Source organism: Sceloporus undulatus, chromosome 3 (genome assembly GCF_019175285.1).
Source record: "Sceloporus undulatus isolate JIND9_A2432 ecotype Alabama chromosome 3, SceUnd_v1.1, whole genome shotgun sequence".
Classification (NCBI taxonomy): Eukaryota; Metazoa; Chordata; class Lepidosauria; order Squamata; family Phrynosomatidae; genus Sceloporus; species Sceloporus undulatus.
Window position 1 is genome coordinate 113,259,608 of NC_056524.1, and position 14,951 is coordinate 113,274,558.

Genomic DNA, 14,951 nt, shown 5'->3' on the forward strand with positions numbered 1-14,951 from the left:
TAGCCAGAACTCCTCATATCCTATTCAGTTCTTTCATTAATAAAAAAAAGTTCTGGGCTCCTCAGAATGCAGGATCCAAAATTATGCTTTGGATACTTCCAATGAACAGAAGACAGCCATGCCATACATACAATGAGTAGGCCCTTTAATTCCTTTCTGTTTCAGAAGTATTTTCCATGTTACAAGGGCAGTTGCTGTTCAAGGAAACATCAGCCCTAAAACCTTGTTTATTATGCATAACTAGCTACCCAACATTTTGGACCATAATTCGATTAGAACCAGGTAGGCAAAGCATTTTCCCTCATTTTTAATACACCCCCCCCCCCGTGTGCACCATTTTCAACCCAGGAGAGGCCTTTTTTAAACAGGAAGTGTACTAGAACCAAGCCAAAAACATGGCAAAATGTCTTCTGTGCCCTCTACAGGGTATTTGGGGCATTTTATGGCAAAAAAATGATTAAAAAAAAAATTTTTTTTTGCAGGCAATGTAGTGGGGAGTGAGTCCGCCCACTGTCTCTTGGCTGGCCAATAAGATACCCAACTCCTGAATTTAGAATTAGAACATTAGAACATGTCCCAAACTCATCCAAAGGAACTGTGGATCATAATGGTATAACTTTATCGGCAGCGAGTGAGTTAAGTTGCTTCTCATCATCTAGCTTTCCGTACATATAGAACAATTGCTGTTACATAAAGTTATTGAATTGCTGTCACAATATATTCCAAGTACTGAAAACAAAATTCTTATGACAGAAATTACAAGAATTCTGCATTTTGACTGGACAAAGTAGAGCTTTAAGGACTTGGGGAGGGAGGGGAGAGAGAGAGGCAGAGAGAGAGAGATTATGGATTTCTTGTCAGAAAACATTAACTCATCACTGTCCATGTATTCAACTGATTATGTTCCAAATATCAAGGAGAACCCAATATTCAAAGGGTAAGCTTCTTCACTCTTAAAAGAAGAAACCTTTGTTTTCTATTATACAAAAGCATATCTACTGCACTGGAGAAAAATATGGAGAGAAAGCAATACTGAGTAATCCTTTGCAACCCCAAAAAACTGAAAGTGGAAGCGGGAGACACACCTGAATTTCTATGTGCCGAGGATTATCAATAAACTTTTCTATTAACAATCGATCATCACCAAAACTTGAAGCAGCTTCTTGTGATGAAAATCTAAAACCTTCCCTATAAGACAAACCAAAAGAATCATTTACAAACACAGAGGTTAGTATTGTTGTTGTTAATAAAATGCTCAGGGTTTACTTTTTTTTGCATGGCATTCATTTCTGAAAATAGCTTTCTATACTGCCAGCCAACTTACCCTTTACAATTTCACAGAATGATGCCATTGGTTGCAAGAGGCTCGTCACAGAATAAGCAGCTGTAAATTGGCTCATTCACAGCAAATAAAGAAAAATATGTTTTTTGTGTCTGCCCATCACCTCCCTAAGGGAAAAAATCAGATAGATATCCTGAAGGCTTTTTGTTGTTTGTTTGCATTTTGGTAAAAGGTTTTTGTTTTGTTTTTTGCCTTCATGGTTGTGAAGTAAAGTGTTTGGGTTTTTTTTGTAGGTATATGATGACTGCCCAAAAAGGCTACATAAGTCTCCCAATGGTCAATTTATGATTTAATTTTTTTATTTGCACACTATCAAATTATGGCTGTATTGAACAACTAGTAACAATATGCTATACAATAAAATGCTTATTTAAAAGCAAAAGCAGGAACAAATCAATAGCAATTTCTTCCTAAATTGAAAAAGAAGTTAATTTTCTTATATTTATTTTATTGTATTTATATGCACTACTAAAAAAAAACTTAGTAAAACAATTCACATTATATTAAAAATCATAAAATAAACCAGATTCAAACCACAGTAAAATAGCATAAATACAATTTTAAAAGACTTAGAATGTAAAACACAACAAAAATGTTAATTGAATATAATTGCACCAAAAATGTAACCACATGAATTCCACGCAAGCTTGTTCAGGGAGAACATTCCATAAGGAAGGGACCACCATTTAAAGGTTTGTTTCTCTTATAGTCACCCATCTCATCTGATTCAAAGCTGCCCTACTGAACTGCCTGATCAATATAACTGGGAGATTATCTTCCTTTAGATCAGGAATTGGCTGTTTCTATGAGTCTGAGGCTCAGCTATGTCCACTCAGAGCCCACCAAGTGTTACATTCCACTATTACTTACGAAGGCAGCAAAAATGAGCTTTTCACAATAAAAATAAGATATGCAGCACATACAATGCTTGTAACTCTTTCACAAGCATCCCAGAATTCTTATTTGCTCTGAAAATAAAACCTGTGTGCCCTACTTGTCTTGTTTTTGTGGTAGAAAGTTCATCCTGTTGCAACCATGAGAAATTTTGGGGTAAAATTCCAAGGGGAGGACAGGACAAAAAAACTAAGAGCAGGCCATAGACAGACTGTATGTTGTCCAACCTTGCTTTGACACAACTCTTCAGGCTTTATAACATTACATTAATGGGAGTTCTTTCCTTTAAATTTTCTCTCAGTTTAAGAACATCAATATTATTATGTGACTCGTATTAAAGTAGTCACATTCTGTAACAGCTACAATGACTCCACAGTATAGATGCACTGATATTTTTCATTGATTTTTACAATAAGAGAGAATAAGAAATTAAGACATATAGATTAGAAATAAGGACAAAATGCACCAAGGTCACCAAAACGTCCACTATTTGAGTGAATTTTGTTACACCCTCAATGTAACTATTTAGAAATATTTGAAACAATTAAGAATCTCTGTTAATGTCCCTTTAGGAACAAGAGTACCTTAATTCTTTGGCTTCATTATAAGTGTTTTGTTACTTGATATGTGTAACTGTTTTTAAACAACTGATGCACGTGCTAATTAAAATTATTGATTGAAGTCCTTGTTTGTTTTTGTTTTGTTAAAATCAATATGCTTAATCATATCACCCATAAATCGTTGAAGCCCAGAAACTATGAGCTTAGCTCAAACTAAATATTGAAATTCATTTTTAGACCTGATTTATAAGAGTCTGTTTGTCTCTATAAGCTTGCCCTGTACCATGAAGAAAAGGGAGAGAATAAGCCCTACAGCATAGAATCATAAAATCATAGAATCATAGAGTTGGAAGAGACCCCAAGGGTCATCCAGTCCAACCCCATTCTGCCATGCAGGAACCCTCAATCAAAGCATCCCCAATAGATGGCCATCCAGCCTCTGTTTAAAGACCTCCAAGGAAGGAGACTCCACCCCTCTCTAAGGAAGTGTGTCCCACTGTCGAACAGCAATTACTGTCAGGAGGTTCCTCCTAATGTTGAGGTGGAATATCTTTTCCTGTAGCTTGCATTCATTGTTCCAGGTCCTGTTCTCTGGAGCAGCAGAAAACAAGCTTGCTCCCTCCTCAATATGACATCCCTTCAAATATTTAAACAGGGCTATCATATCACCTCTTAACTTTCTCTTCTCCAGGCATAATCTTTCTGCCATTTTAAATTTCAAATAGACTTCAGATTGCCTACCTTAGTCCCTGTTTTTTTAGAAATAATGAGGACAGCCAGATTATTCCATCTGCCCTTGAGGATTACATACCATTGTAAACTACGGTGGGAGAAGCCTCTCACTACAGCAAATCAAGAGGATCAAGATGTTTAATATTTCCACAAAGCTGTTGGTCTTCAAGTGGCAGAGCATGACCCAAAATTAGGTCATGAACTGATCTATGGTGGATGCAACAGCCATATTAATACTTCTTTCACATTTATATTTTAGGAAAGAGAGAAGGGTTGGAGTGGAAGACAGAAGGCAAGAAAAGGAGGAGAAAAGGGAAAAAGAAAAAAGGTGAAAATGGGCATACATGTTAAAACAAAGTAAAATAGACTGTGCTCATTTTCTGTTATTTTATTCTGATAGAGCAAATTATCCTTTGTCTTGCAACTCTGGTAGCAACTATCACATATTATAGATTTCAAAATGGTTTGATTCCTTGGCTTGATGATTCTGACATCATTCTTTCACGGATATTCATAAAAAGTTACATCTTGGAAAGCAAAAGGCTTGGATGAGACAGACTATTACATGGATAGTGTTATACTTTACCCCTTGTTTTTATATGTTATTGTACAACTTCAAAGATTTATTGTTACAGATTTGTGCATGTTATTATTGATCTTGGGGTTGTCTGCACTGACATAAAAAAAGCAGTTTCACCCATTTCGAGCTCCAGCTGTTTATACAATGCACAAAGTTGAAACGGGGTGAAAATGGGACAAAGCCATGCTCCAGGGTGAAAACCAGAGCAAAATAAAGCCTTTTTGGTCTGCTTTAATGTGAAAAGGGCATGCATTACAGCACCGGCATAAAAACAACATGACTTAAGTGCAGGATTGTGGAAGTGCTCAGGCACCTTACAAAAGTGGTCTGCAGCATGTACCCTGGGCCTGGGGAGATGCATCTGTCAGCACCATTGCTCACCATAGGGTGTTTTTCTTTTGTTAAGTGTACAGGCGCATGATCCAGATGCACCATCAATCCATTGCACCAATGAGCCATCACACACCACATGATGTGAAATTAAGGGAAGGCTTTCTCTCGGTCCCACCACCATCACAGGCTTGCCTGGTAAGGACACGAGAGAGAACCTTCTTGGTGGCTGCTCTTGTCCTCTGGGATGCCTTTTCGCAAGAAGCAAGGCTGGCCCCCTCTTTGCTTGCTTTTCAGCAGCAAGCAAGAACAGCTCTATTCATGCAGGCGTTTGATGTATAATCATGGAGTGGCTTGGGTGTTTGCTATATAGGGTGGGTACCATGGTTTTAGTGTGGTTTTAATGTCTGTAATTTTATACTGTTTTTAGATGATATTTTAATTGTTTTATTGTATTATGTTTTTAGCTTTTATTTGTGAGCCGCCTTGGGTCCATTCGGGGAGAAAGGTGGGATAGAAATCAAATAAATAATCAAATAAATAAATAAATAAAATGACAAACACAACAAGTCCTCAATAATGCAAGAGATGTAATAAAAGCATACACAAAGTGGCCAGTCCAACAGGGGGCCATGGGGTAAGTGGGGGAAAGGGGAATGTATAAGGGGCCTCCATGATTGTGCTTTGCCAGTGTATCACTGGGTGTAAGAATGCGCTGTACAGGTGGTATATCACTACATGTGTTTTTCTTTTAAAATCCTATTTTATTTATTTATTTATTACAATAATAGCTTGGTTTTGGCCTTTTTTAATGAGCATTTTTATCTGTTTTTATTTATTGTGCATCACTACAGAGGCCAGGTGGGGTGAAACACAATAAATAAATATTTTTTAAAAATTTATACAGTCATCCCTCCATATTTGCGGCTTTGATATTTGCGGATTTGATTATTCACGGATTTCATTAATATGTTCTCTCTAGGACTGTCTAGGTCCTCCAGTGCAACTCTGTGGTCAACTTTAACTAAAAGTTGCACTAAAAGACCATTTGTAGCTACTCCAGTGCCATTCTATGGTCAGTGTATGTTGGACATTGACCACAGAGTTGCACTGGAGGACCTAGAGATTCCTAGAGAGGTGTTCTCGCAGGTAAAAACAGTGTTTTTGTTATTTGCAGTTTTTCCATATTCACAGGGGTCTTGTTCCCCTAACCCTAGCAAATATGGAGGGACAACTGTACGCTGTAAGAAGATGGGGAAAATGAAAGTCAAGATTCTAGTGCACCCTAAAGCCATTCCTACTCATCTGTTACTGCTAAGGAAGATGGGAGGGAACTGAGGAAAGAAGCAGGAGTATATATACTTGTGGTGGGGATCCTGCCCAAATCCTCTTAGCACTAGAATGTTCAGAGAATAGTCTCTCCAAAGTCAGGGACCCGTATGTGTAAGTTACAGAGACCACAAGAAAAACTAACGCGAACCAACCACTTACATTTTTGGAAAATAGGGACCAGAGTTAGGTCTCTGGAACAACATGTTTAAAATCATAAAATTTCTTGGAACCATTAATTTAAAGCTTTGTTTGTTTGTTTGAATGGAAAAGTGGGTGAACTAAGACTTCTTCACATTTTTGTAAATTCCACAAATTTATTGAAAATATTTTTATTCTGTCTTTCCAGATGACCACAGCTCAGTTAAAAAACCCAGCTATCTCAGCAAATGAAGTACAATGCACATAATCCTGAATTTGAGATATGCACATTCACACATAGATATCCTCAAGCTTTGACCATCAGATTATACATTTGTAAATGAGGAATCTCCACTGAATTATACAGATGCTCCTTCTTTTGTCCTCAATAAGTCAAACTACTCTTTCCCTCTATGTTGCATAGTCTGTGACATAAGGAAAAGGTGAAAATATAACACCAGTGAGAACACATCTGGCACCAAATGGAAATAAACAGTGACTCAGTTTCCTGGGGGTTTCTGCAAACAGGGCAATCATCAGTAGCTGTTGTTCTGATGAACCTCCAGTCCTTTAGGTCAACAAAAATTAGTATGTGTAATTAACATCTGTTGACTATAATTTAAAGTTATCTTTATTAGGAACCTTCCTGATGCTGTTCTTTTTCAGTCATTTTTAAAACCAATTCACAGTCTTGCTTTTATAAAATGATTGTGTTCACATCTTCCATTTCCTGCTGATGCCCTTCTGTCCCTGTCAGAAGCCTTACCCTGTGTGCAGATGAACTTGGCAGTGGATTCTATGTGCCAAACACACGTACAGCCCAAGGACTAACCCAATTTTCCGCTATTAATATTGTTGCTGATTTTAGGCATTTTAACAAGTCAATGCTGTTATAAAATAATATTACCAGAGACCACATATAGTCACTCATGTTAGTTCATACTTATTTATGTCATTAAGGCTGGAATCTAAAGATCCATATTAACTGTGGTCAGTAAAATAACAACCATAAATTGTTCTCCCTTTTTAAAAGCACACTTCCCCATTCAACCATGCCATATTGTATCATGAGCCACTTAGGAACTGGTCTTTGTTTTTTAAAAGTTCTGCCATGGTCCAAACAGGCACCACTGTTCAAGAAACATGGTTCCTAGCTTCCTTTGAGCACCTTCAGCTATTCACTCAGTTCTCTGAATGCAGACCTGTATTCAAGACATGATACCCTAACTCAGATAACATCAACTGGGATCTATTTTACAGCACTGTTTTGTCTTCTTTTGCCACAGATCAGTGCCCAACTTTGTCTTGGTTTGCCTTTTAATTTCTTACAAGCTTAAAAAGAAATTGTTGATGTGCTGCAGTGACACTGTTAAAAATACACTTATTTTAATTGTGACAAAACACAACCACTTCATCAAGCCTCAGATACTGTTTTTTATTCATAACTGCTTAATTCCTTCACCAAGACTTTGGTATAATCTAGAAAGATTCCCCTTACTTACTTACATCACTAAAGCTAACCATCCACATGTCATAATAACAAGAGAAAAAAATAAGAAAACCTTCCAGATAATCATTTAAATGTTATAATATTGTGAAATCAAATATATGTATACTAAAGTAAATGTAGAAAAATGAAATTGTTGTGTCTCTCCAAGTCATTTTTTCAGTTATGACAACCCTAAAACTAACTTATCATAGGGTTCTGTTGGCAAGTTTTTTCAGTTTAAATTTCTTTACGGAAGTCAGTGGAGGAAAGAAAACTCTTAAGGGCTAGAAAAACACATGGACCAATTCTTTTATTTTTCACTGGCAAATAATATGTCTTGTGTGTGGGGGGGGGGGGTAAGAGGAAAAGGGAGAAATCACAAATCTATTGTTGGCTAATACCATTGTAGAACATTTAATAATACTCTAGAATATTATCTGAATCTAATTTGCAGTAAACATGTATACATACAAAATCCCAATATTAAAACACTGCACAACTATGTGATGGCATAAATTGCTCAGTTTCAGTCTTCTGTTTGATATTTATTTCATTGTAGTTTCATGGGACTTTGGAAACAGCCGTATTCATCAACACTGGATTTTGGACAGCATCTCACCTGGTCTCTTCATCATCCCATGCAATTCTCATGCCTTTCCCTCCACCACCTGCAGACGCCTTGATCATGACAGGGTAGCCTAGTAGCAGGGAACAATTAGACAGAAGTTCAGACTTTGATCAGTATGTCATACAGACATGACAACTGACCACATATCCAATATGTTATGAATTCAATATGGTGGACAACATGTTTATTAAAAGGTATTTTCTTGGGGAAGATGATTTAAGACTGCATATTGTTGATGCCAATCATCTTCTGAACTTCAGTATAACAAAATGAATTAATAACATTTTATATAAATAGTAAAATCAAAGGCATGACACATGTTGAATTATTTTAAAATTTCACATGCTTCTTTTTCCTTGCAAGATTCTCAAAGCAACTACATTTTTAAAAAAAAAGTAATCACAATTCAAAAATGATTAAAAATATATTCAAGAGCTCAATCAGCCAAGAAAAGTTATTGAAGCAGAAGCACAAGGGTGAAACAGATGGGCAAAATAAAGCATATCCCAGCCACTTTGAAGGTGGAATGATTAGATGATGCACTCCTAGAAACAGGCTGGGAGTGTCAATACATCTGATAATCCTGATGAGGAATCTGTACCAAGGACAGAACATCTCCATCAGAACAGAATTGGTGGAAACAGAGTGGTTCCCCATAGACAAAGGGGTCAGGCAAGGCTGCAACCTATCACCTTACTTGTTTAATTTATATGCTGAAAATATCATAAGAAAAGCAGAATTAGAATTAAAAAAAAGGAGGAGTGAAGACAAGAGGAAGCAATATTAACAAGCTAAGATATGCGGCCAACACCATAATATTAACAGAAGACATTCAGAAATTGGAACAGCTAATAAGGAAGGTCAAAGATGAAAGTGCAAAGGCAGGTCTAATGCTGAACATAATGTAAACAAAAATAATGACCACAGAAGAAATACACAAATTCAGTGTAGACAATAAGGAAATTGAAATAGTTAAAGAATTCCCATATCTAGGAACAAACACTGACTGACTATAATGGAGACTGCAGTCAAGAAATAAGAAGACTAGGAATGGGAAGGGCAGCTATGAAAGAACTGGAAAATATACTGAAGAGCAAAGACATACAAGTGGCCACTAAAGTCAGAATTGTTCAGGCCATTATACAGTATTCCCAATTACTATGTACGGATGTGAAAGCTCGAAAGTGAAGGAAGCAGACAGAAAGAAAATCAACTCATTTGAAATATGGTGCTGGAGAAGAGTACTTAGGATACCATGGATAGCAAAGAAGACAAACAAATGGGTTCTTGAACAGATCAGACCATAGCTCTCCTCAGACGCTAAGATGATCGAGGCTATCACATAAGGAGAAGGCATGGATCACTAGGGGAAAAAATGTTAGGAAAAGTAGAAGAAAGAGAGGAAGAACATAAACCAAATGGATAGACTCATTTTGGGGGGTTATGGGCAAGGGCTTGCAGGATCTGGGCAGGGCAGTGGAGGATAGGAATTCTTGCGATGTCTCATCCACAGTCACCACAGACTCAAGTGCAGCTAACAACAACAACAATATTCAGCTGTAAGCTTCCTTTTGTACTTTCTTCCTTGATTTCAATCAGTAGTCCGTTCCAAGTCTTTCTTATTTTTTGTAAGTAATATGGTGTGTTCTTTGTATTTTGAATGGTTGATGTTCCTTCCTCCAATTTTCACACGTTTCCTCTTGCTCTTATCTTGCTTTTTGTATTATATGTACAGTGGTGCCTCGGGTTACGAAATTAATTCGTAACGCGGCCACTTTCGTAACCTGAAAAGCCTTCGTAAGCCGAATTGCCATAGGCGCTAATGGGGAAAAGCCGCGATTCCGTGCGAAAAAGCCGAAAAAAGCACCAAAAGTTTTTTCGTAACCCGAAAAAACATTCATAACCCGAAACAATAATTCCCTATGGGATTTTTTCGTATCCCGAAAATTTTGTAACCTGGGTATTTCGTATCCCGAGGTACCACTGTATTGTAATGTGTCCTACACACAAAACAATTTAAATCGCTCCATTAAGGTTCATTTTAAAACTCAGAACAGATTCACCATTTTACTGTCATGAAAGCATCCAGTCACCATTGAGCATCCTAGCACTATTATGACAGAAAGCCAGGAAAGAGGCTATGCAGATCCCTATTTCAGAAACAGAGTTGCAAGATGCTATGGGTTGCATCCAGAGGCAGGCCAGGCAGTTCCCCATCCCAGCCAAAAAGAAAATGCATGTTGCTAGAGGCCACCTTACAAAAATGAAACAGATTTATTCTATTACTTGCTTATCATGCTTTTAGACAGCCAACAACCAAAGCTCATGTAGACAGTGTACAAAACATTTATATGCATAAAATCAAATAGTAACTACAGGCAGGACAGAATAAAACAAAGATAAAATTTTTAAAAATATCAAGATGAAAACAGCAGACGAGAATAGCAATAGCACATAAAACTAAAGTTAAAGTAGAACCAGCAGTGAGACAGATGAGTATTAGCATAAATGCACTAAAATCAGTTATTAAATGCCTGTGAGGTCTTCACCTGAAAGACCATGACATAAATGTCAGGCAAGCCCCTCTGTGAAAGCACACTACAGATGAAGTACCACCACTAAAAAGCCCTCTCACTTTTAGTGGGGTTATCTGGAAGTAGGGTTGCCATATCCCGCCTGGGGGCAGGACTTTCCCGGTTTGGGGCGGGGCCACGTGGTCCCACCCCGGTTTGGCCCTGCCCCCGGGACTCCCCCCCCCAGTGAGGCCCTGGAGGCAGCTCCACCCCTCCCTGTGGCTGTGTCCCACCCTCCCTGCCTCCCTGCCTGGCTCAGCCTAGAGAGCAGGTCTTCAGGACACCTGCCACTCAGAGCTATTGCCAGCCCACTTGGTATATATGTCTTGCAAAAGGCATTACTTTCCAGGTTACAGTGAGGGGAAAAAAGGCCATAAATCGTTCATGTTTCACTGGGAGTCTAAATGCCTCATCTTTTAAATGTATACCACGTCAGTATTCTTGTAATTCTTTATCACAGGGTCGTTTTTGAGGCCCTAAACACCTTTACTTGTAATATCCAAATTTCTCCCGAAGCTGACCAATGAGAAAGAAGCAATCAGCCCTCCATTTGGGTTGGTTTTCAATGGCTTGGAAGGAAGAGATTTTGCCTTGCTTGTAAATAGGAAGGGCTTTGGGGTAGCAAAAGGCTGCAGAAATAGTTTGACACCCCCCCTTAAACATCCATGGCTCAGTGCTATAGGATTCTGGGAACTGTAGTTTTTTGTGGCACCAGAGCTCTCTTGACAAAAGGAGGCTCAATGGTCCACAGAGCTACAGTTCCCAGGATTCCACAGCCTTGAGGAGGAGGAGGAGGAGGAGGAGGAAGGGTGCCTTGAAGGGCAGAATTGGGGCAGAGGAGGAGGAGGAGGAGGAGGAGGAGTTGGAGGAAAGCTGAGTCGAGTGGCCATCTAGGTCTGCCTTGGTTTTTTGGGTTTTAAATTATTTTTAAAAATATAAAATACTTATTTTATTTTATTTTATTAATTTTTATTATTGCTTTTTATTTTTTTATTTTATTAATTTTTATTATTGCTTGTTTTTATTTTATTTTATTAATTTTTATTATTGCTTGTTTTTATTTTATTTCATTAATTTTTATTATTGCTTGTTTTATTTTATTTTATTAATTTTTATTATTGCTTGTTTTATTTTATTTCATTAATTTTTATTATTGCTTGTTTTATTTTATTTCATTAATTTTTATTATTGCTTGTTTTTTATTTTATTACATTAATTTTTATTATTAAATATATACACCCCTGCTTTGTTTTTTTAATTATTTTTTATTATTAAATATATGCAAGTGTGTTTTCTGTGTATTTATGGCGATTTGAATGATAACAAGTCTGCCTTTCTTGGCCAATTATAGTGGTGATGATGATGATGGTGGTGGTGATATTGATATCAACAAGCCTCTGAGGCACAGCCAATGTAACTTGCTGTGATTTTTACAAACTCATGCGCAGTGAAGAAAAACCACAGTCCCTTGCCCAAGTACACACTTCTGAGAAGTACAGTTGAACCCGAGGGCAAGTCCATTTCTGCCATCTGTCTAGGAATAATGCCAAAATGTCCTCCATTTTGATCATGCTTAAAAAACATGCATTTATATTAAGATTTTTTAAAAAAAAACCTCATTTTTTCGCATGTCCTCCATTTTTTAAAAAAAACATGTCCTACATTTGAAAATGCTGCCCTACATTTGTCCCAGTTTGGAGGTCCTGACTTATGGCAACCCTATCTGAAAGAGAGCCTCATATGATCACCACTGGATCTGGATGGATGGACAGACAGGCAACAGACAGGCAGACAGAATGAACAGACAGAGGTAGAGGCTCTTTCATGCAACTTGATTCCAAGTAATTTAGGATTTTAAACTGTGAAACAAATACCTTGGATTGGCCCAGAAACACACTAGCAACCAGTGTAGATGACAAATAAGTGGCAAAGTATGATTAGCTGCCTTATTTTGGGTCATTTTAAAAGGCACTCCCACATATAACACATGCAATAATCCAAAAGGAAAATTACAAAAGGGTGATTAACACTGAAAGGTGATTGTTGTAAGGGCTACAATTTTTGTATCAGCCTATAGTGATAAAAAGTGTCTTGAGCATAGGGTGTGGAAAAGCTACCTATTTTTATTACTACTTCCAAAGTCTTCCTAGGAGATTGTGGTCCAAAGGAGTAAATGAGAATAATTTCTTGAAGCTGGTCAAAAAAAAGGGGGGTAGAGAAATGTGCCATACACAACTGGCAACAACTGAAACCAAATCCCCCAAAAACTTTCCCACCACTTGCATGCAGAATCAGACTTCCACCCCAACATGCCAGCATGGCCATGAGGGCTGGGGTAAAAGTAGAGGTACATGAGGGATAAAATGGAGCCCTTTGCAATGCCACAGCACAACCACCACAGGGCAGAGCAACATGGATTGGCTCTCCTTAATTATTAAAATTGCATAGGATTTGGGTTAGGGTTTTACATAGTGTGTCCATATATGCTGTGTGTGCTTTCTGAGTACTATTTGTGCCTATACTGATATAATCTGTTATTTCTATTTTTGTTATTGCTATTGTTTTTCGTTTTAAACAAAAGAATAATTAAAAATTTCTGAAGGCACATCTTTTTCAGAATTAAGCAGTCATAAATTTTAAAATCCTGGAAGCAGCTGATTTTTCCATTGTGTGTGTATGTTTTATATGATGTGGTCATTCAAGTTACTCATTTTCATCTTGATCTATGGGTACTGAATTCACACATCACAAAACTAATTCCAATTAAGGGGAGGAAGAGGGCTCATGTGTTACTATATAGTCCCTGAGCCAACATTCCCCTGGGAAAATAAGTAAAGGAAGTTCAGATATATTAACATTTTGGCTGCATCCACACTGCCAAAATAATTCAGGTTGACATCATTTTAACTGTCACGGCTCTATTAATTTATTTGCATGCCACCTTTCTCCCGGAGGGGACTCAATGCTATGGAATTCTGGGAATTGTAGTTTTGTGAGATACTTACCCTTCTCCGTCAAAGAGCTCTGGGACCACAGCAAATTACCAGTCCCAGCACTGAGCCAATAGCAGTTAAAGTGGTGTCAAACTGTATTGTTTCTGCAGTGCAGAGGCAGCCATAAAGAAGAAACCATTTAATTTGTGGAATGCAACTGATCATAAAGTGTATCTAGGCCAAAGAATAATGATCATGCAACTGAAAAACATATTAACAATCAAGGGTCCAGCAGAATTTATTCAAATGACTTCCGTTTTTTCAAATGTAACAAAATGTTGCACCTTTAGGAAGTCTACTTGCTGAACTGCAAATAATATTACAAATCAGAGTAAATTTGGCCATCAAAATAATTTTGTTTATGCATATTTACTTTTTGATGTATTTAAAATATTTGCAGGCTACCATTTTGGAGTTTTAAAAAACTCCCCAAGACAATATCGACTATATACAAACATAATTTGGAAGCTTCAAATTTGGAAAAAATACAAAAATTAATGAATAAAAATCAGCAACAGCACTAACAGAAAGTATCTAGCCCAGAAAAGCACTAATTTGCAATATATAATTATAGATGAAATGTATATTAAATATATGCAGCAACACAATAAAATCATTGGGAGGGGGAACAGTGTAAAATAAGCAGGACCAAATGCCTTTTCAAAAACTAGCAATCATGAGGCCTGATATACTCACGAGAGAATAGCATTCTGCAAATAGGAAAGCCAAAAACTTCAATTCCTTATGCCAGCCAACATAATTATTTTCATAGGCAGACATGCAGATGGAGCTCTTAAAGTACAGACAGGCAGTTATGAGTAAAGTGGCCCTTGAGGGAACTGGCTTCCAAACTATTTAAACATTCTATAGTTTAATGGCAGGATTTGAAAACCTATATCTGATTATGTTCAAAACATCCAGTTCTAGCTTCTAAAAATGTATTACACATTCTCTACAACACCTACTTCAATATACTACATACTATATACACAAATACAATATACAGAATCATATATTTATACTCTCTTCTCTACCTCTCTCTGTAGTGTGTGTGTGTGTGTGTGTGTGTGTGTGTGTGTGTGTGTGATTTAGCATATAATATATTATATATGTGATACAATATAGATTATTTTATTTTTTTGCTATTTTTTACTTATGGCAACCCTAAGGCAAATCCATCATAGGGTTTTCTTGGCAAGTTTCTTCAGAGAGCGAGTTTGCCATTGCCATCTCCTAAAGCTGAGAGCAGGGACGTAGCTAGGATTTTAGGAAGGGGGGGGGTCCAGACTAAGTGCCACCATTATAATGGGGCTTGAGTGCGGCGGCGCAGCAGCACACACCATTCATTTTTCTAATGGAA

At 37.4% G+C, this 14,951-nt stretch overlaps 1 protein-coding gene across 1 annotated transcript in view; it reads right to left on the bottom strand.

Annotated features, from left to right (window-relative positions):
• The window catches only part of PCCA (propionyl-CoA carboxylase subunit alpha), a 305,865-nt gene that overhangs the window by 182,531 nt on the left and 108,383 nt on the right, over window positions 1–14,951 (bottom strand). Inside the window, exons 9-10 of the mRNA XM_042457614.1 lie at window positions 8,017–8,095; window positions 1,086–1,188 (exon numbers count right to left, since the gene is read on the bottom strand). Of these exons, the coding sequence (XP_042313548.1) occupies window positions 1,086–1,188; window positions 8,017–8,095 (182 nt within the window). The remainder of the gene's footprint in view (window positions 1–1,085; window positions 1,189–8,016; window positions 8,096–14,951) is intronic.